We start from the raw sequence: 24350 nt of genomic DNA on the forward strand, positions 1-24350 counted from the left end.
GTAGATACTTTGGGAAACTACCATCATATTTATAGACCTGAGTATGCCATTTATTAATATGATTCATTTTTTAAATTATTTTTCATTTTTTGAGATTATATTATAATTGTATAATTTTCCTCCTTCCCTTTTTCCCCTCCATACTCTTCCATATACCCTTCCTTGCTCTTTCAATTCATGGCCTCTTGTTTCATTAATTAATATTCATAAATACATAATACAACCTGCTCAGTCTGTATAATATGTGTGTTGATGAGGAGTGAGGACTATACTTACCTGTGTGTGTAAGGACAAATATTTAGAATGTAGTAAAGGATTATGCTAGTTTAGTAGAGTGGTAGCTGTAGATTATCCCCCAAGATCTATGACTTCACTAGCCCTGCATAGTTGGCTAGGTTTCCCTTGTGTTGAAGGAGTCTTAAATCCAATTACAGAGCTGTTGGTTACTACCAGAGTAATTTTATTTTTAACTATGTGAATTTATCTGTGTTTGTTTATGCCAGATGTACTCAAGTGCCCGTAGAGGCCAGAAAGGGTATCAGATCATCTGGAGCTGAAGTTACGGGTGATTGTGAGCTGCTGAGTATGGGTGCTGAGAGCTGAACTTGGGTCCTCCGGAAGAGCAGCAATTAGTCTTAACCACTAAGCCATGTCTTCATTCTCTGTCATTTATTAATATATGCATTCAATAAGAACACATTGATCGCCAGTAAGTTACTAGTCCAACAGCACCCACAAGGAACATTTGTTGTTTTCTGATTTCAATGATTGGCCAACAGGTCTTTTGAATAACCCACTTCCCTCTGTGTGTGTGTGTGTGTGTGTGTGTGTGTGTGTGTGTGTGTGTGTATGATAGATAGATAGATAGATAGATAGATAGATAGATAGATAGATAGATAGAAATAATTGACACTTTTTTATTAGGTATAGCAACACTGTCTGTTTAATGTGAAGCCCTTCAGTGCCTGTAATGGCACACAGTTCAGGGTGGCTTCCCATGGCTGTATGTCTCCAGTCCTTGCATTTGCATTCCCTCAGAAGTTGGAAGTGACATTTTAAAAATTACTTGTGCATACAGGTGCACATTTATGTCTGTGCATCTGGAAGCCAGAGGACAAGCTTGGATGTCATTGTCATTATAAGCATGCTGTTCAGCTTTTTTTTTTTTTTTTAAACAGCATCTCTCATTGTCCTGGAATAAGCCAAGTAGGTTCACCTAGCTGGCCAGTGAGCCTTGGATATGCATCTGTCTCCACCTCCCCAAAACTGGGATTACAAGCATGTGCCATCATATGACTTTTTAATGTGAGTTCTGGGGATCCAACTCCCAAGGACAACCTTGAACTCCCAATCCTCCTGCTTCTGCCTCCTGAGAGTGATGGGATCAAAAGCATGCACCCAGTGTATGTGGTGCTGGAGATGGAACCAGAACCTCACACACCTTAGGCAAGCACTCTACCAACTCTACCAACTGAACTGCATCTCTAGAACTCTGCTCTCCCTTCTTTTTTCTTTTCCTTAAAAACAAAACAAAACAAACAAACAAAAAGTTTTGAGACAGGGTCTCTTGCTGTCCAGGATAGCCTCAAACTTTCTAAGTGGCCCAGGATGACTTTGGGTTCCTGAACCTCTTGCTTCCCTCTCCCAAGTGATGGGACAGCAGGCGTGTGCCACCACATGCCCCGCTGGACCAGTTCAATTCAAACAGTGGAGATCGCATGACGTCTTGCTATTACAACTGCGATGTCAGATTGTGTTTAGGAGGTGAATGTCAGCACTGAATGGTTTCCATTGTATTTGGCCACGTTGTATGAAATTGCTGATACTTGTCCAGAAATGACAATTTCACTGAATACAGTTTACCGCTTCCATCCTTTGACCTTTGGCCCTGTGGACCATTGAGCTGATGTCATTCATTAATGACAACAGTCAGGTAACCACACTGTTTCTCTTCATTGTGTGTGGGAGGGATTATTTGTTTAGCTTCTATTTGTCAGGTTTTGGTTTTTGTTGTTGTTTTTTTTTTTTTAAGTTCTTATGTCCTGAGGCCAAGTGAATTATTCACACTTAACGGAAAGATCAGTTGTGGTTTTAGCCGCACCCAAGTACTTCTTGACTTATGGGGTCACATTTCAATGAGCCACTGTGAGCTGACTATATCAGACATTGCAAATGCATTTAAGAGTAAAATGCAGGGCAGGGGAGATGGCTCTGTCCTTAAAAGTGCTCGCTTGCTGAGCAGGCGTGAGAACCAGAGTTCAGATTTCTAGAACACTTATCAATGCTGGGTGAGTGTGTCAGCTGCTTGTGATTCCGGCCTTTGAATAGGGGCTCAGGGGATCCTCTGAGCAAGCTGGCTAGCAAGACTAGCCATATTGGTGGGCTCTGGATTTGATTGATGGACCCCATCTCAATGAATAAGGTGGAAGAATAGTGAAGGTTGATTCCTCCACATACATGTAGATGAGTGCCACATACCTGCGAAAATATGTGTACACACATGCATCACACATGCAAACACACACCAAAATTGAAAGAATGGAAGAATAAAAAAATGGAAGAATAAAAAAAATTAAAATGCATAAACCTAGATTCACAAATACTTAGAAGTTTGAGGCAGGCTTTAGGCCAGCCTTGGCTACATGAGACCATACCTCAAAAAATAAATTAAGGGCCCTGTAGTGGGTGAGGCACTTGACATGCAAGCATCAAGGGTAGATTTTGATCTCCAAAGCTGACAAAAAGCTGGATATGGTGGTGCATATTTGAAATTCCAGCCCTCCAACAGTGAGGTGGGGGAGGGGGCAGAGCCAGAAGAATCTCATGGAACCTTTCAGTCTAGGCAATCTGGGGTAGCACACAACACAGCAGCAAAACCAAGAGAGATCATGCCTTCAGATGGAGCAAGGTGACAGCCAGCCCCCAAAACGTGTCTTCTGGCCTTCCTCATGTCCACCATGGCATGTATACATGTGGACAGAAGACCTAGCACTCACATCATGAGGCAGAGACAGGACAGTCCTTGACAGCTTGTGGCCAGCTGGCCTGGCATCCATAATGGTGCACAAACAATAAGAGACCTTGTCTGAATCCAGGTGGAAAGTGAGGATCCAGTGATATGTATGCACCCCACACATACAGGAGCATGCACATGCATGCACACACACACACACACACACACACACACACACACACACTTTTCTCAGGCAAGAAGATTGTTTTTGTCTTTCTGTTCACACACTTCCAGGTGAGTGCTTCAGTGTACAAACTTACATTATGCCCATGAGCACATGTGTTCATGCTCAAGCGATTTGATGACTCTACCCCCCCAACCACATTACAGCAAATGTACTTAACAGCAATTAGAATGTTTGTGCCCGCTGCGTACACATCTCCCCAGAACACAAAGCTCTCCTCAATGGCAGCCTAAGTAATTCTAAAGATTAAAGCTGGTGATTTGCAAAGCTCTGTGGTTCATTTGCTTCCTGCAAATATCAAGATTAACAAAGAAATTCACTGCTCCCATTTCACTCCCTTGGAGCGTGTGCAGGCCTGAGGAAGCAGGACAGACCCAGGCTTGATTATAGGACCCAGAAAGACTCCTGATTCCTTTTATGGCAAGGAGGTGAATTTACTACCATTCTCTTGGCAGAGGCATCTCAGGAAAACATCTATTTATGTATATTTATACAGGAAGTACTCCACATAGCTTTTTTCACTAACATACACATGGCCAATTTGTGGCCATTCAAAGGACAACTTAGGTCTTGAAGACTGCACCATATTTGTCATTGAATGAGTGGTGGCCATGTGTAGACTCTTTCCCAACTCTGGAGGTAGGTTCCTAAACTAGTTCCTTTCCAATTTTCTTCCTTTCACGGCTATCATCATTATCTTCCTGATGCTGTAATAAAACACGCTAACCAAAAGCAACTTGGGGGATGCGGTTATTCTGTGTACACTCCCAGGTCACAGTCTGTCACTGAGGGAAGTCAGAGCAGTCACTCGATGGAGCAGAACAGAGCAGAAGCCTTGAGAGGAACTCTGCTTGATGGTTGGCTCTCAGACTCATGGGCAGCTAACTTCCTTAGATAGCCCAAGACTGCTTGCCTATGGAATGGTGCTGCCCACAGTAGGCTGGGCCCTCCAGCATCAATTAATAATCAAGACAGTTCCCTTACAGATCTCCCAAAGGCCAATCTGATCTGGGTTATCCCTCAATTAAGGCTCTCTTCTCAGAGGATTCTAGGCTGTGTAAGGTTGACAGTTAAGGCTAACCAGGGTAATGTCTAACATGTTAATTTGCTTAGTAACTAGTGTTTGGGGAGCATGGTTTCATCCCAAGTTGACCGAGGCATAGGGAGATAAATACAGTGGTGATTATGAGTCAAAGTCCTTGCCCTTAGAGCAGAGAAATGTTTTCCAAATATTTCCGGGTTTCATTAAAGAGACCAGTAGCCAAGGGGGGCTACCATATTGGATGACTTCCCTGGTAGAGCTAAGGTTATCATGTTGTCATTTTAGTGTGTGTGTGTGTGTGTGTGTGTGTGTGTGTGTGTGTGTGTGTGTCTGTATTGGTGTATTCACCCATACTCATGTGTAGGAGTGGAGGCCAGAAGTCTATATCAGGTGTCTTTCTCAATTGCTTTTTATTTTTTATGTGTATGTTTGTGTGTCTGTATGTGAATATGAAAATGTGAATGCAGGTGCTCAGGGCGGTCAGAAGAGGGTGTTGGATGCCCTAGAACTGGAGTTAACAGGCATTTAGAAGCCACTTGGGAACTAAATTCCAGTCTTCTAAAATAGCGGTGAGTGCCTCCAACTACTGAACCATTCCTTCTGGCCTAGAGCTAAGCTCGTCTGGGTGGCAAGTGAGCCTTAGGGAGCTGTCTGTCTTTACCTCCACATTCCTGGGACTGTAGGCACAACCACACCTGGCTTTTTACATAGGTTCTGGGAATCAAACTCATAGCCTCATGCTTACAAGGATCTCTTTATGACTGAGTTGTTTGCCCAGTCTCTGGATATCATTTTAAATGTTTTGTTTTCCTGGTAGAGTCAAAGCCAGATTCCATTTTGAATGTTGATGGAACTGAGTCAGGCCACTCCTTTAGATGTGTTTGTTTTTGTTTGTTTGTTAATGAATGTTGAGGATGCTCTGATCTACCGTCTTCCTCTTAGCTTGGGTTTTTCCTCTGTTTTCTGATTTCTTTCTATTTCTCTTCCCTCACTGTAGTTAAATAACTTTTCAATGGCTCAGAAGTGGCAGACCAGAGATTCAAACTCAGGCTTCAACACATATTTTCTGGTCTGCCCTCCTTGTTTTCTAACTTTTTGGGTCTTGGTTTAATTCTCTCTTATTCTAAGTAACTCAGATGAAGTATTTGATGCAATCCTCCATTTCAGAAGCTTTGTTTCTTCTAACCAGTGTCTCCCCTGGGGCTCTGTCCAGCTCTTCTCCCACAAGACCACAAAGTCTCTGGGTTTGAGAGAGATAGGGAACATGCGTGTGCACATGTGTAGGCCAGAGATCAACATGGAGTGTCTTCTTCGACTGCTTTGCATCTTAATTTCTGAGACTATGTTTTTCAGTGAACCTGAGGCTTACAGATTAAGCTGGACTGGCTGGTCAGTGACTCACCCATCCGTCCATACACCTATCCATCTACCCACCCACCCATCCATCCATCCACCCACCCACCCACCCATCCATCCATCCATCCATCCATCTACCCACCCACCCATCCATCCACCCATCCACCCACTCAACCCTCCCTCCTTTCCTCCTTCCCTCCCTCCCTCCCTCCCTCCCTCCCTCCCTCCCTCCCTCCATGTATGGTATTGTATGTATGTATGTATGTATGTATGTATGTATGTATGTATGTATCATCTATCTACCCATCTGTCATTATCTATCTATCTACCCATCTATCATATCTATCTATCTATCTATCTATCTATCTATCTATCTATCTATCCATCCATCCATCCATCCATACTTCAAGCCATAGAGTAAATCTTACTCTTCGCAACAAAAGTAAGTACTGTTGACTGTACATTTCTGAGGTTTTCTTATGCTGGGTGCATTGGTTACTTCTGCGTTACTGTGACCTCAGTACCCAACAGAACCAATGTAAGAAAGGAAAGTGTTATTTTGGTCCAAGTTTCAGTTCATCATGGCAGGAAAGACCAAATGGAGTGTGTGTCAGAGACCATTTCTACTGTCACGGACCAGGAAGTAGAGAGAAAATGGTCAGCAGGGATGTGTAACTCTGATCCTCCAACCCCTAATCACCTACATCCTGGAGTTCAGCTCTGCTTCCCCAAGCTTACCCTGCCTCCTAAAATAGGACCTTCATGTGTGGACTGAGCATTAGAAACTGACTCTCTCTCTCTCTCTCTCTCTCTCTCTCTCTCTCTCTCTCTCTCTCTGTGTGTGTGTGTGTGTGTTGTGTATATTTGCAGGCCTGCATGTGTCATAGAGCACATGTGTAGTTCAAAGTATAACTTATGGGAATCAGTTTTTCCCTTCCAACATTGTGGGTACCAGGGATTGAACTCAAGCTATCAGACTTGGTGGTAAGCACCTTTACCCACTGAGCCAGCTAGCCTGCCTGAGATGCTGTTTCCTTTCCTTGTACCAATCAGTCTATGGAACACCCATTTCTGGTTGAGATTCTGTGTATTTTCTGTCCCATTTTTGCACAATGCTGTTCTCGTCGTCTGTGGAGACAACACCACCACCCCCTCCCTGCTTCTCCCAGCTCTCCCTTTGCAAGCCGTCCCCTGGAAGCTGTCTACTGGTGTTTCACAGTCCAGATCACATTTTATCTCCTGTGTCAAACTTTCCTAGGTCCCCATCCATCTCTTCCAAACAGAAATTGGCTTCCGGAGCTTCTTGAACAAACCTCTTGCGTGGCATTTATCTTTTGGTGTCATAATTGTGATTTGCACATTTCTTCTCTCTTATGGAACTGTAAACTTTTCCAGGAGTAGACAGTAAAGAAAAAAAAGAAGTCCTGAGGCCAGGGAGATGGCTCAGTGAGCAAAGGACTTGCTTCACAAGTTCAAATCCCCAGAACCCACAAAACGTTGGACATGTCGGTGCATTTTCTGTGATCCCAGATCTCCTATCTGAGATGGGAGATGGAAACAGGAGAATCCCTCAAAACTTGTGGTCCAGCTAGGCTACCATACATGACAATGAGCAAGAGACACTGACCATAAGAGATGGCACAGTATTCAAGAGTGCTTGATGCTATTGCAGAGGACCTGTGTTTGGTTACCCACATCCACATACGGCAGCACACAACCACCTGTAACCCAAGCTAAGATCCTCTTCTGTCCTCTGGGGATACCCACATGCCTAGACCCCACATGCATACACACATATGTACATAAATAGAAAAAGAAATCTTTTTTTGTTGTTGTTTTAGAGAGAGAGATTGTCTCAAAGAAGGTGGAAGGCAAAGACTGATATCCAGGATGCTGAGGCACTCATGTGCACCCAGCTACACACAGAGGGTTTTGTTGTTGTTGTTGTTGTTAATACTATATCTCCAACATCTTGTAGGTCCACGGCAGATGCTTAGCTTTTCAAATGTCATGGTGAAGCTCATGTTTGTGGATGATACAGACATGCTTGTCCTTTGGTCTGTTCAAAATGAAGGAATGGGGAGTCATCTTCCATCTGTGATCAGAATCGAGGCATAGCTGCCCTGTGCAGTTTCCTGAGGGTTTTTTTTCCCCCATTGGCAAAGCCAGTGGTATGAAAACTATTTGAAATTTAAATGAAGTCACCATCCCCAGGAAGAGGCGATTCTTCCCCAAATGACCTGATGTGGCATCTTCAACCAGGCATAACAGGTACCCTGGAGGGGATTTAGTTTTCCTGCAATTATAGGTCCCTTGTGAAATCTTTGACATCCCCAAACTAAATGTTCTGCAACTCACTGCAGACACAGACCACCAGAAAAATGTATTTATTAGTTTGCCATCACTGTAACCAAATACCCAAGGGAAATTGACTTATAAAGAGAAAAAGTTTATTTTAGCTCAAAAGTCTTAGAGCTTTCCATTTTTGGTTGATGAATGGTTTGAATTAGAAAATACAAGTCTCACAGGCTTGTGTTTTGAGTATTTGCTCTGCAGGTTGGTGTGGTGCCATTTTAAGAGAGTCTGGAAACTTCGGGAGATGGTGCCTGCCTGATAGATATAGGTCACTAGGGGTGGTTTGGTGGTTTAACCTAGTAGCCTAGCCATGGTTCCTGACTCATATTCTGTTTCTTGGTTGGCTTGAGGTGAACAGCCTTGGCCATGTTCTCTTGTCTGACGGTCAACCTCTGGGCCTTTGGAGGATGTTTAAGATCCATTCTCAGGCCAGGATGAAGCTCGGTTGCGAGAATGCTTGGCTTACAAGCATGAGGACCTGTGTTCCATCCCTGGGGCCCATTTGAGAAAAAGCCAGGTGTGGTGGTGCATGCTTGTAATCCCAGTGCTGGGGTGGTGGAGACAGGAGGATCTCAGGAGTTTCCTGGATAGCCAAATGAGCCTACTTGGCTAGCTGCAGTCTAGTGAGAGACCGTGCCTTTAAAAATTAGAAAAAGTGGACAGCACCCGAGAGAACGGCACTTGATGCCATCTTTGACCCCACATACACTCATGCACACACACATAACTACTTAATCGAAAAAGAGTTTTTAAAAGAGGGGGATTTTTTTAGGGCAGAAACATGCATGGAGACATTTAGTCTTGCCGCCGGGAATCCTGCTTTGTGAGTCTGTTACAGTTCTCTACCTCCCTTTCCAGCCCAAGACAGGAGGAGCTGAGTCTGCATGGCAAACTCCAAGTCTGTCTGAGGTGTAACCTGTGGCGTTTTGTGAAGGCAGATGCTGAGACTTGGATGGTTAAACAGAAGAAAGATTGTAATGTGAATACACCTGGGGGAGGAAGAACTTTTGGAGACAGAGAAAAAGAAGCCGAAATTAACTCTGTGTGTGTGTGTGTGTGTGTGTGTGTGTGTGTGTGTGTGTGTGTGTGTGTGTGTCTGTCAGTCTGTCTGTCTGTCTGTCTGTCCAGAAGAGGATATCAAATCCTCTAGAACTGGAGTTAAAGGTGGCTCTGTAACCTGCTTGGCTTGGATGCTGGGAACCTAACTCAGGTCCTCTGTAAAAGCACCTTGGGTTCTGTACCGCTGAGCCATCTCTCCAGCCCCTCTCCTGGGATTCCATTGACAAACATGGATTGCCTGTGATGATGGTATTTACTCAGATTTCTGTGTCTAGCTGTGGCTCCAGAAGGTGATAGGTGGTGACAGGGCGTGTCTCTTCATGACACTTAGTGTCATGCCCTGTGAACATCTAAGCTGTCAGTCAAGCATCTCAGTTCCCTGTAATTGCACAATGCATTTTTTTATCATACATAAATTATTCATCTGTCCCGGGTCATTTTTGCTGTGATCTATTGCTCATTATCACAAAGTAAGGACAGGGGCCTGGGACGTGGCTCAGTTGGTAAAAAGCACTTGCTATACAAGCATGAGGAACTGAGTTCAGATTACCTGGCATCCATCTACAATGTTGGATGTGAGCACACAAACTTTTAACTCTAATGTGTATGTGGTGGGGGGGGGGGGCATTGGGGAGAAGACAGGGTTTCTGGGGCACTGGCCACTAGCCCAACTCTAGGTTCAATGAGAGACCATGCCTCAAGAAGGTAGACAGTCATAGAGTAGGACACTTACCACTTTCTGCTGGCTTCTATGAATATGCATCTCTATACACACATGTACATACCATACACACATACATGCATGCATATGCACACACACACAGAGGGAGACAGAGAGAGAACAGAAAACATAAAGAAATGAGGCAAATGACATATCATCTCCACTTGGAGACAAAATGTTATTTGTTTTACAGTGGACATCTTATGACAGTAGAGGTTCAACCTATTATTGTGTTTTTTAGTTATTTGTATTTCTGCTTCTCATGTGTTTGCTTTGTGTTAGTCTATTTAGCTAATTATTCTTTTTTAAAAGATTTTTGTGTGTACGTGTGTGTATGTGCATATGTGTGTGTGTGTGTGTGTGTGTGTGTGTGTGTGCACGTGCACAGGCATGTGAGTGCAGTGCCCACAGAGGCAGAAGAAGGCAGTGGAGCCCTGGAACTGAAGTCACAGGTGTTTGTGAACTGCCTGACATGGATGCTGAGAACTTCACTTGGGTTTTTGTTGTTGCTGTTGTTGTTTGTTTGTTTGGGGGATGTTTTTTTGTTTTTTGTTTTTGTTTTGCAAGAGCATCAGGTGCTGTTAACCACTGAACCATTTCTCCGGCATTAATTACGCTTCTTGACTTTTCATTATGGAATGGCGTAAGGTAGTTTTCTCTTCAGCTACTGCTAAAAATTATTTTTCATTTGCAGTTTGCTGTATCTTCATTTTCCTTTGAGGAGCGTGAATCTGCGCTATTATTAACCCACTATGTTTCCACTTGGAAATTCTTTGACATCCAGAATCTGTAGATACTCATATTTTCTCTTAGCTTTTTAAGTGGAAAATTAATCTTGGAGTGTGTTCAGAGGGTAGATGCTCATGACTGTACTGGATAGAGCCCAGAGTCCCAGCACGATTGACTGATGAATTCTCTCCTTTGGCTTGTGGTCAGTCCTTGTTGGAGAGTCTCTGAGACCCATCTGTTTCTTACCTCTTGGTTCTTCTGTCTTAGCTCTCAGAACCCACAATGTAAATGAAGATGACCTTGAACTCCGACCCTCCCGCCTTGGCCACCACAGCACTGACAGCCGGTGCTTTCTGCAGGCATGGGAGTGGGACCCTGGGTTCGCTAAACAAACAAAACTAAAACCAAATCAAGCAATAAAACAACAAAACCGGTAGGACAGTTTGGATTGCTCAGAAGTGACAGAGAAGGGGCAGATTTTCTTTTGCTGAGAAGAGAGAGTTTCATGGTATGGCCTTCGGTTTCTGGGAAGAACCCTGCTGGCCACGTGTGAGGTTGGCTGCGCCTTAAATAAGGCTATTTATTTTTCCCAGGTTGCATCATTTCTTAATGTCTCTACAGCCCTCCTGCAATGGCAGGGCCAACCCTCTCCTTTCACTGGGCTTCAAAAGGTACCAGGTTAGCTGCCTCCCAGGAATGTTGGGGGCGTCACTCTTGCCATGAGTGTGTGGAGGTTTTCTTAGCTCTGACCTAAAACTGTCTGCACCAATTTACTCTTAATTATTTTTACAGATTCTATTCCTGGGCCACTGCTTAATAAAACTCTAGGGGTTTGCTTTTCTTTCTTTTTTTGCTCCGACACAATAAAACAAGCTGTATCAGACCTGGGCGGAATCATCTATTAAACGGAGGGTCTGGAGGGTATCCTCTGCACCCCCTACATGTCTGTGTGTGTCCTCCATTCTTTTTCAGACAAAGAATTTATGTGTAAGAGAGTCAATTATGGTCAGAACTCAGGCTAAAGGTAAATCCACACCCTTTCATTAAAAAAAAAAAAGGGAGTGGGGAGGAGTGAAGGAAGGAAGGAAGGAAGGAAGGAAGGAAGGAAGGAAGGAAAAAGAAAGAAAGAAAGAAAGAAGGAAAGAAAGAAAGAAAGAAAGAAAGAAAGAAAGAAAGAAAGAAAGAAAGAAAGAAAGAAAGAAAGAATTCTGCCCATTGAGGGGTGGAAGGTTCTTGCCTGTACCAGGACTTCCCACTCTACCTTAATATGGCTAAGGAGAGTGGGGCCTCCTGGATTTTTTGGCTAAAGGTGGTTGTCCTGTCTTTGGAAAAGCAGCTCTTTATGACTCAGAGAAAAACACTTCCTAGGTAGCCATGAGGCCAGGAAGTGAGCCATCCAAGAATAAAAATACTATGGGGGAACATTCCAGAATAAATGTTTATAGGAACCAGGCTGGCAGGGAAGATAGATGGCTTTGTGTGACCTTGACATGGTATTGCACACCAATAGCAGTATTCTTTGGGCCAGGTGGCCCTGCTTCAACCCTTCCCAGCATGCTCCTTTGTTGAGCTAACTAAAGGTACAGATTCCCTCCCCAGGATGGTGAGACTAAATGCATACCCCACAACCTCATGCATTTCATTTCTGGAGTTTCTCTGGGGGTCCCTGGGCCCGAAGATAAGCACACTTGTATGATGGAGTGGGCTGAATCTCCATTGCCGAGAAGGGCATCACCAAGATGGATAGGGCAGACCCAGGGAGCTCTAATATTGGAGCGGGCAGTTTGTCAGGAGGCCTAGCTAATGAGGTATGTGGCTCTTCTGATAGGAACCATGGAGCTCAAGAGGAAATTAAACCACCCAGCAAAGTGTGCATCCCCCTCCCCCTCCCCAATGAGAGCATCAAGAGAGGGACCGAGTGGATCTGTGTTACTCCACCCCACATCTCATTTTGCAAGGGCTGCTGTTGCTAAAAATGGCACTGTTCTCCTAAGACACAGGAAAGGCTTGATGAGGAGGGATCAGCGGAACTGGAGCGCCAGGCTGCGGGATGTACTTGACCCAGGCAGCATGGAGCATTTGAGCCCTGATTAGTAAATCAAGAGAGACAGGAGCGCGCTGGTGCTGGAGATGTCTTTTAAGCGTGGAAGAGCTGTCACACACATCATAACTGTGGTGGGAAAGAAGTGATACCTTTGATCGAGTGAATAGCAGATGGAGTAAATACAGGAAAGGGCGGGGTGGGGAGTTGCGCGGGGCGGGGGAGTTTCTCTCCTGAGTTTCGAATGAAGTTCTGGGAAAGCAAAAAGGAAGATGATTGGTGGTTGCCATGGAGAGGGAGAGACCAGGACTGTGGGAAGGGCTAGAAAACAGCAAAAGAGAGGCATTGGGCATCAGAATGGAGGTCTAGGAACATTGCTAGGAGCCAGGATTTAGGGGTAGAGGAGCAGGAGGTAAGTGATGGAGTATTTTAGGCAAACAGAAAAGTTTGTGTGCAAGGAAGGGCAGCATTTCCAGGTGTAGGATATATGCATATTTATGGGGACTGGGCAGGGAGGAGAGATGGGGTTGGAGAGAAGAGTTGGGGCTCAGCCTAGGTACTGTGTTTGGCTCTGTCTTTATACTGAAACCAACATCTAGCAGAAAGAATCTAAGGGAGGAAGGATCTATGTTGGCTCCTGGCTTTATCAGTCCATCAACTAGAGCTTGCAGGGTGGGTGGAGCAAAGCGGCTCCTATCCAAGCAGGCAGGAAGCAGAAAGGGAGAGATGCAGGAGGGGGGTGGAGATGAAAATCTAGCTCCCAGGAACCTCTGTGACCCACTTCCTCTAAGCTCCACTTCTCACCTTTCTCCACCTCCCCATAAAGCCACTGTGTCATGAACCCGTCAAGGGACAAAGCCACGTATTAAGTCAGAGCCTTCAGTCTAGTTTCATTTCTGTTCCTGTGATAAAAAGAAACTTGGAAAACAAAAACAAAGAAAAAACCTTGAGGCAGAAGGAGCTCATTTTAGCTCCCAATTCCAGGGCACTGCCCATCAAATGTGGGAAAGCCAAGGTGGGAATTTGAAGCACCTAATCACATCATATCCACAGTCAAGAACACAGAGAAATGAATTCATGTATACCTATCACTCAGCTCACTCCCTAATTGTTGCTCAAATCTTAAATGGTCTTATAATAATAATAATAATAATAATAATAATAATAATAATAATAATAATAATAAAACCCAGAGCCAGATATTGGGGTGAAAGCCAAAAGATCAGAGAAGCAGAGCAAGCCTCAGCCAATCCTGTTTCCACAAATCCTCTGACTGAAAGCCTCTGAGTTCTCACCTGAAAGGGTCTCAGCTGAATTGCCTTAGTTCCTGTTTCCTCACATCTTATATACCTTTCTCTGCCCTGCTGTCACTTCCTGGGATTAAAGCTAGGTGTGTTTCCCAGTACTGGGATTAAAGGTGTGTGCCACCACTGCCTGGCTCTGTTTCCAGTGTGGCCTTGAACTCATAGAGATCCAGATGGATCTCTGCCTCCCGAGTGATAGGATTAAGGGTGTGTGCCATCAGTGTCTGACGTCTAATCTAGTGTCTGTCTCTGGCCTCTGATCCTCAGGTAAGCTTTATTAGGGTACACAGTATATCACCACACCTAATGTTATATAGTTCAGGACCCACCCTAGGGAATGATGCTGCCCACAGTGGGCTAAGTACTTGAGTGAGTGGGCCAAGTCAATTAAGGCATTCAAGGCAATCCCCCACAGACATGCCCACAGGCCAGCCTTCTCTGGACAAGCCCTCATTGAGACTCTCTTCCCAGGTGCTTCAAGGTTATATCGAGGTCACAGTTAAAAGGAATCATTAGGCTACTAAAACACTCCTGCTGCTGTGCCTCCCCCACCTCTGAGCCTGACTGTGAGGGAAGTTTTAGGTAGGTTCCTTTGGATGGAAATATCCATCCCGAACGAGAGCTGAGCACCAGCAATCATCTCTCTCCTTTCTGACTGTGGATGCAACTGATCCGCTGCCTTCTGCTCTTCCTACCATGCCTCTGCCATCATGATGGAATATGCCAGCAAAGTGTGATTAAGATACACCCCCTTTGTCCCGAGCCTGCTTTTGTTTTAGGTATTTTTGGCACAGCAGTGGAAAAAGGTAACTAACACACCAGGGAAGGGCTGCCAGAGAGAGGGAAAAACCAGAGCGGCCCAAGAGTTGGGGGTGTCAGAGGGGGCCTCGCGGGAGAAAGAGGAAACTGGAAGGGACGGAGAATGTGATTGGTTGAAGCTGGAAGTAGCTGGATACAGCATTTCTGGCATCACAGAGGAGGCCGGCAAAGGCCAGGGGAATTAGGAGATAATTGCACTACAGCCCCAATATTCCTTAATAAGGTAGTTCTGAGTATTCCTCAGGGTGGGTCGGAGGCTCCAAGGCTCTGACAGGAAGGAGGGGTTACATAATGTTTTATGAGGTAGGACACTCCAATCAGTTGCAAATCTTTCTCCCAATGTAAAGAGCAGTGTGTTAGTCATGGCTTTTCAGAGGAAGGTGAGCAAGAGGGTGTGTGAGTGTGTGTGTGTGTGTGTGTGTGTGTGTGTGTGTGTGTGTGTAGAAAAGGGGGCCATAGGGTATATGTGTATATGACACACAGAGAGGCAATGTGGGGTGTGTGTGTGTGTGTGTGTGTGTGTGTGTGTGTGGAGAGAGAGAGAGAGAGAGAGAGAGAGAGAGAGAGAGAGAGAGAGGAGGGAATAGGGTATGAGTAAGTGACACATAGAGAGGAAATGTAGTGTATGTGAGAGAGAGGGAGAAAGAGGAGAAAGAAGTAGAGAGAGATGACAAAGATAAAGAAATAGAGATGGAAAGAGAGAGGGGGAGAGAGAAGATAGACCGAGAGACAGACAGCAAGAAAGAGGTGGGAAACTGAAAGGCTGAGATGGAAAAAAAGGCATAGAGGGATGTGGAAAGGTGAGAGATGTAAAGAAAGAGGAAGACATGGCGGGAGCAGGAGGTAGAGAGATGGGGGGAAATGGGAAGGAAGGTGGAGAGAGAAGAACAATGGAGAGACAGATACAGAGAGAGGGAAGGAGAGACCAGGAGATCAGAGATGGAGAGAATTAAGGAAGAGAGAAGGAGAAAAAGCAAGATAGAGGGATAGAAAGATGAGGAAAGGAGGGAGGGAGAGAGGGAGGAGGGAGGGAGGGGGAGGGAGGAAGAAAGAAGAGATGAGGAGACAGAAAAGTAGAAAGACAAAGAAGGAGGAGAGACATGGACTCTCCTCACCCCATTTCTTTCCACCCTTTTGCTTTTTAAGATGGGGTCTCATTATGCAACCCTGGATGAACTTGAATTTACCATGTAGCCCAGACTGGCTTTGAACTTGCAGCAATCCTCCTGCCTCTGCCTCTGAAGTGCTGGGATTGCAGATGTGTGCCACCATATCCACCTTGAATGAGTTTTGTCTTCTGGTTAAATTACTGGTGCCTAAGTGCATACCTCCTGTCTTGAAGCAAGACCGCATTTGTCTCTAGAACTCCTTGTGTCTTGCAGCAAGAAACCCGAAAACTATTGGACGGCTCTGTTTCCTTCCATGTCTCCTCTGGTTCTCTCTGGTGGCCTCTCCAAGGCAATTTCGTCTCTCTCTCTATGTCACCAGCAGTGAAGTGACTCTGTGGGCATGTCTGGTGTCAGATGAACCAAGCCGGGTGTCTTGGTTGGGAAGAGGGGAGGAGATGGTCATGGTTACCCAGAGGTGATGGTCACATCCCAGGGTCACACACAGGATGGGCAGCGGCAAGGAGTGTGTACTGGTTCAGGAGCCTCAGTCATGAAGCTCTTCATTGCTGCTGTTGTTTCATAATGCCGTACACGTGTATCATGCCCTCTACCGCTTCACTCCATTATCTTTTTTCACCTCATTTCCAATCCCACTGATCCCCTCCCCACTCCCCCACAAAATCCACCTCCTATGTTTATGCCTTGTTTTTGTTGGTTTTGCTTTTTCCTGCTCCATGTCCATGGTGGGGCAGGGTTATCATAGGAGTGTAAGAAACCTACCAGTGTCTACACCACCAAAGAAAGTGTCTCTCTCCCTTCAGCAGATTGCCTGTAGATCCTCAGGGAGGGCTGGGACCTTGCAAGCTCCTCCCCAGTCCATGGTTTCCCACCTCGATCTTGTGCAGGGAACCACATCTGCCTTGAGTTCATATTCCATCTAGAAGACGGCATTTCATTAAATCTTCCACATCCTGTCTCTCAGATTCTTTCTGTGCCCTTTATTTTTTCCTTTAGTTTCCTTTCCCTATGGGAACAGCCTCCTTGATAATCTGCTTCACCCAGCAGCGCCCCCTTTTTTTTTGGAGAAGAGAAATCTAGCTTTTAATTTCTCTGGATCTTCCTTTAGGTTTGGGCATTGATTTAAATTGACCCCAACTTCGGACTCTGTGATGATTTGAATGAGATGTCCTCAGAAGTCTCTAACATTTGAATATTTGATCTCCAGTGGGTGGCTATTTGGGGAGGCTTGGGGGTGTGGCCTCCCTGGAAGCAGTATGTCACTGGGGGGCAGGGTTAGGCTTTGAGGGTTCAAAGGCTTATGCCATCATGCTATTTCCAGCTCTCTCTGCTTACTGCTTTGTGGTTCCAGATGTGAGCTCTCTCAACTTGCTGCCCCAACTGCCTTCTGTCTGCTACCTCTGATATGCCATCATGGACTCTAACCCTCTGGAACCATAAGCCTAAATAAAGTAAACTCTTCTAGAAGTTACCTTGGTCATGAAATTTTACCACAGCAATAGAAAAATAACTAAAGCAGATCCCTTCCCTGCCAACCAACTCCGTTTACATAAAAGACTGCCAATTACTGACTAGTTATCTAACATTGTTTTGGAGAACAGATCTGAGACTGTATTGGTACGGGGGGCACCTAACACACTCCATGATGGATTCTGAGGTGTTGGCTATTTGTGTGATATGTTTACTGTCCTCGATGCAAGTGCCTTAGATCTAACATCAACTCCAGTTCACTTTCTGTTGCTGAGATAAAACACCCTGACCAAAAGCAAACTTAGGGGAGGAAAGGGTTATTTGGCTTACCCTTCCAAGTTACTTTGCAGAACTTTTCCAAGTCCGTTGCCACAGAGACTTAAGGCATCACATTCACAGTCAAAAGCAGTGAGAGTAAATATATGGATCTTGGCTTGCTTACTTGTTCTCTGTTGACTTTCTCTTCTCTTAGACTGTTTGGGACTCCCTACCTAGGAAATGGTAGCTGCTCAGACTGTGTGACTCCATGCCCCAGTAGTCTGCATGGTGAAAGCCTGGGGGATTCCTTGAGGGCCACATTAGAAGGCTAAAGAAGCTGGGGTCAGTGAAGGATGGTTGCTACAACTGTAGCACACATGGATGCACTCACTATCAAGGAGTGAGTGAGGGCAAGCAATGACACTTTTCCATTTGAGCTCTCCATATATGGGCTGCTGTGGAAGGTGAGGCACACTCTGGGGAAGAGTCTGCCCAACAGAATATCTCTTAGTTGATTCCAGATCCGATCAAGTTGACACCCAAAATTAACCATCACGAACTCCATCCTTGAGCACAACCAGACTCCACTGCTCATGGGTAGAGATGACTGTCAATACAGAGAGTGCTCTATCTTTCCTTCTTGCCTGAAAGGACTAGAGGCTGTTAAAATAACAGACCAGCACTGGGGAGGTGGCTCAGTTGGTAGAGTGTTTGTCCATCATGCACAAAGCCCCGCACTACACAAACTGGTTGTGGCGGTGCACACCTCGAATCGTAGCACTTGAGAGGTAGAGGTAGGAAGAGCTGGTGTTCCAGGTCAACTTTGGCCAGCCTGAGTGACATGAGATTGTGTGTCAAAATCAATATAAAATTAAAAATGAAGTCAAACAGGACCAAAGAGATAAGTGTCTAGAGTCGCTAGGCATGAGCTACATGTTCTCTCTTCTTCAGTATGGAGAGGAAATGGGTTGAGATGAAGCAGCTGCCAGACTTCCAGGCTGAGCATGCAGGTCCTGGGAGACCTGCTGGTACACCCTCGTTCCTTGGATCACCACCCAGTCAATGAGATAGATGACTTCTGCCGGCAGCTCATGGGTCAATCCATGGTCGTTCATATCCCTTCTGCATCCCTCAACAGTAGATTTACAGGGCCATTGCAAAAATAAGGCTGTATGATCCACAGATTCCCCTGAACAGTCTCCTCAGGAGGCAGGGATGTATATTGTAACAAAACTTTTATTTTCTTCTGCAAATTGCCAGTGTGATTCATGCGGCCTGACACAGCCCAAGCTGTTCAGCATAAAGAAACAGACGTGTCTCCTCCTCTCTCCCTGGCATGCCCCTCCCTGTCTGTCCTTTGATGTCATCTCCCTTGTTCAGGTCCTTCACACTTCCTTCTATGTGCTGTGCAATCTCACAGAGGCACAATAAATTGCATCTTTGTGCTCCTTTTGTGCATGTACATGTTTGTGCTCCCACGCACATGTGTGTGTATGTGTGTGTGTGTGTGTGTGTGTATGTATGTGTATGTGTATGCGTGTGCAAGTAGAGACCAGAGAACAACCACCTCAGCTATTTTTTCTAGGGTGCTGTCTTGTTTTATTTCTTATTTAATTTTAAAGTTTTATTTTCTTGAGTAGGTGTTTGGTCTGCATGGATGTCTGTGCACCACATGCGTGCCTGGTGCTCATGAAAACCTGAGAGGGTGTCAGATACCCTAGAACTATAGACAGTTCTAAATTCACATGGGGGTGCTGGGGATTGAACCTGGCTCTTCTGTAAGAGCAGCCAGTGCTGTTATCTACTGAGCCATCTCTCCAGTCCCTTTATTTATGTGTGTGTGTGTGTGTGTGTGTGTGTGTGTGTGTGTGTGTGTATACATTATTCAGATATGGTGAGTTCATGTGTGTGTTAGTGCACATGTGTGTGCATCTATGTGGAGGCCTGATGTTGATGTCATGAGTTGTTTTCTATCACTCTTCCATCTGATTCACTGAGGCAGGCTCCCTCAATCAAACCCAGAGCGTACTGATAGAGCTCATCTCTCTAGCCTGCTTCCTCTGGGGATTCTCTGTCTTTGCCATCCAAACATGGAATTACAGGTGGGCTGCCGTACCCAGCAGGCATTTATATGGATTCTAGCACTCATGATTGTATTGTAAGCGAGCATCTTCCCAGCTCTTATTTTGTTTTGCTTTTTAAACATGGTTTCTTACCAGGTAGAACTCACCAAGTAGATAGTTTGAATAGCCAGTGAACTCTGGGCATCTGACTGTCTCTGCCTCCCCAGCACTGGGATGACAAGCATGTACCACCATACCAAACCATTTTTTTTTCTTTATGTGGGCTCTGGAGGTTGGAGTTGCATGGCAAGGACTTTGTCAACTAAACCATTCCCCCAGCCGTTGGTTTGTTTTTTAATAAACCTCTCAAGACATTAGACTGTGGGGACATTTCAGATTCCAGCCATAGCAACATGGGAGCAGGGATGTGATGCAGGTGGGTATAGGCGGATATATGCCCCATACTGGTATTTTCTTTTTCCTTTGGGGTAATATATTTGAGTGACATAAGCTGCATCTTTTCATGCTTTATTGCTTATGTTTGTTTTATAATTCTTAGTAAAGAAGACTAAGGGAATGCTGGATGCATGGCACAGTTGGTTCTAGCTGTACAATATATAATATGGGCATGGTAGTACCCGCCTGTAATCATAGCACTAGGGAGTAAAGACAGGAGAAGGACTGGTAAGGCAATGTTATCCTCAGCTACGGGGTGAGTTTGTCTTGAAATAGAAAATGAGTGAGAGAGAGAGAGAGAGAGAGAGAGAGAGAGAAAGAGAGAGAGAGAGAGAAGAAAGAGAGTACAAAGGGAGAGTGATGGTTTTTCTCCTTGACAAAACCTGGTGAGAAATTGGCTAAAATCTTCTCTGTTCAGCCACCTCTTGCATGCATTCTTTTTTAAAAGGTTTATTTCATAGGCACGTGCTTGTGTTCCTGAGGGTATGTGTGTGAGCCACACGAATACAGGTGTTTGTCGAAGCTAAGAAATGGTATCAGATCACCTTGAACTGAAGTTACAGGCCCTTGGGAGCTGCTCCATGTGGTTCTGGGAACCCAAACCTGGATCCTCAGCAAGAGCAGTGGCCTTGAACCTCTGAGCCATCTCTCCAGCCTCTCCTGTGAAGTCTTGCTTTCTCTGACAGCCTTCCTGTTCTCCCTTTCCCCAGGTGTAAGGAGCTCAAATACTCCAAGGAGTTGCCCCAGATATCCATCATCTTCATCTTCGTGAATGAGGCCCTGTCCGTGATCCTACGGTCGGTCCACAGTGCCGTCAATCACACACCCACACACCTGCTGAAGGAGATCATCCTGGTGGATGACAACAGTGATGAAGGTACGGGGGAGGACAGTCTGCCAGTAGGACTCCATGCCAGCAGGGAAGAAATGCCACTTCCGTTCCCAAGGGAACCATGCTGGTGTCCATGTCTCCTGCTCCCTGGAGCATATTGGAGGAAGAGGGGGAGTCTTGGCAGACATTGTTACATTACTATTTGGGTCCTCTATGGTTCTGTGCTGGTTAGTTTTAACTGTCTGCTTGATGCAACCTAGAATTACCTGGGACGAGAGTCTATTATCTAGATCAGGTTGGCTCACAGGCATGTCTATGGAGGACTGTCTTGACTGTTAGTTAATTAGGAGGGTCCCGCCCATTGTGGGTGGCACCATTCCCTAAGAAAGGGATCCTAAACTTTATAAGCCAGGGAAAAAAAGGTCCAATGAGAATAATAAAGCAAGGCTCTATCTGCTTCCACTCTTGACCACAAGTAGGATGTGACTAGCTCTCTAACCTTGAATTGTGAGCCAAATAAACTCTTCCTTCTCCTAAGCTGCTTCTGGTCAAGGTGCTTTATCACAGCAGCAACAACAACCACCACAACAGAATCTAGAACAAATTCTTATGAAATTACTAGGCAGACACGCACTGGGAAGGAAATAGGTAGAGTGCCTTCCCCACAAGCATGAAGACATGAATTTGATTTCTCAGAGCCCATGTTTTTAAAAAGCCAGGAGTGGCCTGTTGACATGTGCTTATAGTCCTGGCATTGGGGAAGCAGAGACAGAAGGACTCCTGGGGCTTATAGTCCACCCAGCCTCACCCAGCCAGTGCACTCCAAGCCAGTGAGAGACCCTGTCTCAAAAAACAAAGTGGACAGGTCCCAAGGAATGATACCCAAGAGTGTCCTGTGGCCTCCACATGCATCCACATATATGTGCACATGGACCTGTATACACCCAAATAAGTGCACACACACATGCAAAATTAAATAAATGGATAAATAAAATTGCTGGAGTTAATCATGATGGCCCATGATGCCTCTAATCCTAGCACTTGGGAGGCTGATAAAGGAGGGTCATGTGTTCATGGCTAACCTGTGCTATGTAGTAAGTTCTTCTCAGCCTGGGCTACACAGTGAGACCTTTGCTTAAGAGCAAAAGAAAACCAACCAAACAAGAGTAAATCCCTCAGCTTGGATCTATAATTTCCCTTTCACATCACCAAAAGAACACAAAGAGGAAAGTCTGAAATCTTCCTCCACTAACTTTTCAAGACCAAAACAACAACAACAAAAACATCCTTGGGACTGTTGAGATGGTTCAGACAGTAGAGTGCTTGCTGTGAATACCTGAAGACCTGAGTTTGATCCCTAGATTCTTCCTGCACGCCAGGTGTGGTGGTGTGCACCTATAATCCCAGGGCTGGGGGTGTGAGGTGGAAACAGAACAATCCTTGGAGTTTATTGGCCAGCCAGTCTAGCTAAATCAGGGGCTTCCTGTTCCATGAGAGGTGCAGCCTCAAAATGTAAAGGTAGAGATTGAAGACACTCCACCTTAACATCAATCTCCTGCCTGAACACCACACACACACACACACACACACACACACACACACACACACACACACCTACCTACCTACCTCTGTTAGGAATACATTTGGGTCACTGAGCCCAAAACGATGGCCTATGACAATGAGCTTTCCCCAGCTGGTTTTTCAATTCAGCACATCGAGAGATGATGGTTCAGCTAAGATAGGAAGCAAGTATGGCAGGATGATTACAAAACTCTTAGGATGTCCGAGACACCATCAGACAGAAGTACGTTGGCCAGGTGTGCAGAGGTAGGCACTGATCATCCATGCTCTTGTACCTCCTCTCAATGTACAAAATTCACTATGCTCACCACAGGGAGAAATCCCTCTGAACTCAGGACAGACATGACAACTGCAGAGCAAGCCTGCTGAAGGCCCAGGAGGCTAATCTTCCAAGCAGGATTAGGGGTGCCTAAGCCTCTTGCTCTGAGCAGGCTGAGTAGAAGGATTACCCCACAAGGTGCTCTCAGGTTGGAAAGAAGATGAGCTCACTTTGGTCTTTTTTGTGGCCTGATCTCCAGGAGATCAGGTCTGGATCAGCCTAGAAGTGGGGGTTTCCCTCAAGGACTCTTCAGAACTGCTGAATGATCCCCAAAGTCTGGTGAACAGTGTTCCTGGGCACAGTAATCTGTCTTCTCTGGGTCATCGTTCAGTGTATAAGAATTGGTCACTGCATAGATTTTAGTACTATTATTTCCCTCCCTTTATCCTTTCCTTTTCTCTCTCCTTCCTTCCTTCCTTCCTTCCTTCCTCCCTTCCTCCCTCCCTCCCTCCTTCCCTCCCTCCCTCCTTCCCTCCCTCCCTCCTTCCCTCCCTCCCTCCTTCCCTCCCTCCTTCCCTCCCTCCCTCCTTCCCTCCTTCCTTCCTTCCTTCCTTCCTTCCTTCCTTCTTTCCTTTCCTTTCCTTTCCTTTCCTTTCCTTTCCTTTCCCTTTCTTTCTTTCTTTCTTTCTTTCTTTCTTTCTTTCTTTCTTTCTTTCTTTCTTTCTTTCTTTCTTTCTTTCTTGACAAAGTCTCATGTAGCCCAGGCTTGCCTCAAACTTGCTATGTAGCTGAAGATGACCTTAAACTCCTGATGCTCCTGCTTCTACCTCCCAAGTCTTGGGATGACAGGCACCTGCCAGTCTAACCAGTTTGTGTGTGCTGGGGATGGAACCCAGGGCTTCATGCATGCTAGGCAGGCATTCTGCCAACTGAGCCACATCTAGACGCCCCTGCTCTTCTCCTTTATCATGGACCACTTTGTTGCCTGTACCTCCTTCTAAGCCTGACTTGGATGTTGAGAGTAAGAGTTTCCTTCAGTTCCTGAGAGTTCAGAATCTTCTCGAAAAGTCTCTCCCTAGTATGGTTCTTCTCCAGAGACTCCTTCACAGTCACAGCAGATCTCATGCTTTGGTAGAACACCTTCCCCCAACAAGGGACCTCTGCTTGCACATCCCCCATTTCATTTACTGACCAATGTCCCAACTGTTCCCAGTATCCCAACCTGTTACTTCCCTGAAGATGCTTTTGCTTGACTTCTTGCTGTGTGTGAAACAGGCACCTCACTGCCTACAGCAGCATCATTAACATATGGTACCATTGTGTCTTGTACACCTGGACCATGCAGGATTAGGGGTTGGGGTTCACAGGGTGCAGATGCTAGTCATTCCTTAGTGAGTCATATCCAGAGTGATGGTTAATTGTAGACATCAATTTGACACACCTGAGAAGAGTGTCTCGGTGAGGGATTGTCTAGGTGAGGTTGGTCTGGGGGTATGTGTGTCTTGATGCTTTAATTGATATGGGAAGATGTAGATGTAACCGGCTTGTTAAATAAGAAACACAGAACCGATTGCAGAGTTAAAAACCATGAGGTCAGAGCAAAAGCGGAAAACCTTACCCTTCACTGCTTCTGCTGTTCTTCCTCTCCGCAAGAGACTTACTTCTGTGCGTCCTGTCTATT

At 45.4% G+C, this 24350-nt stretch overlaps 1 protein-coding gene across 1 annotated transcript in view; it reads left to right on the top strand.

Annotated features, from left to right (window-relative positions):
* Positions 1-24350, top strand: part of Galnt17 (polypeptide N-acetylgalactosaminyltransferase 17) — a 441501-nt gene that overhangs the window by 185692 nt on the left and 231459 nt on the right. The window contains exon 3 of the mRNA XM_036171972.1: positions 20708-20874. Coding sequence (XP_036027865.1) covers positions 20708-20874 — 167 coding nt within the window. The remainder of the gene's footprint in view (positions 1-20707; positions 20875-24350) is intronic.

The sequence above is a fragment of the Onychomys torridus genome, chromosome 22 (assembly GCF_903995425.1).
Source record: "Onychomys torridus chromosome 22, mOncTor1.1, whole genome shotgun sequence".
Lineage (NCBI taxonomy): Eukaryota > Metazoa > Chordata > Mammalia > Rodentia > Cricetidae > Onychomys > Onychomys torridus.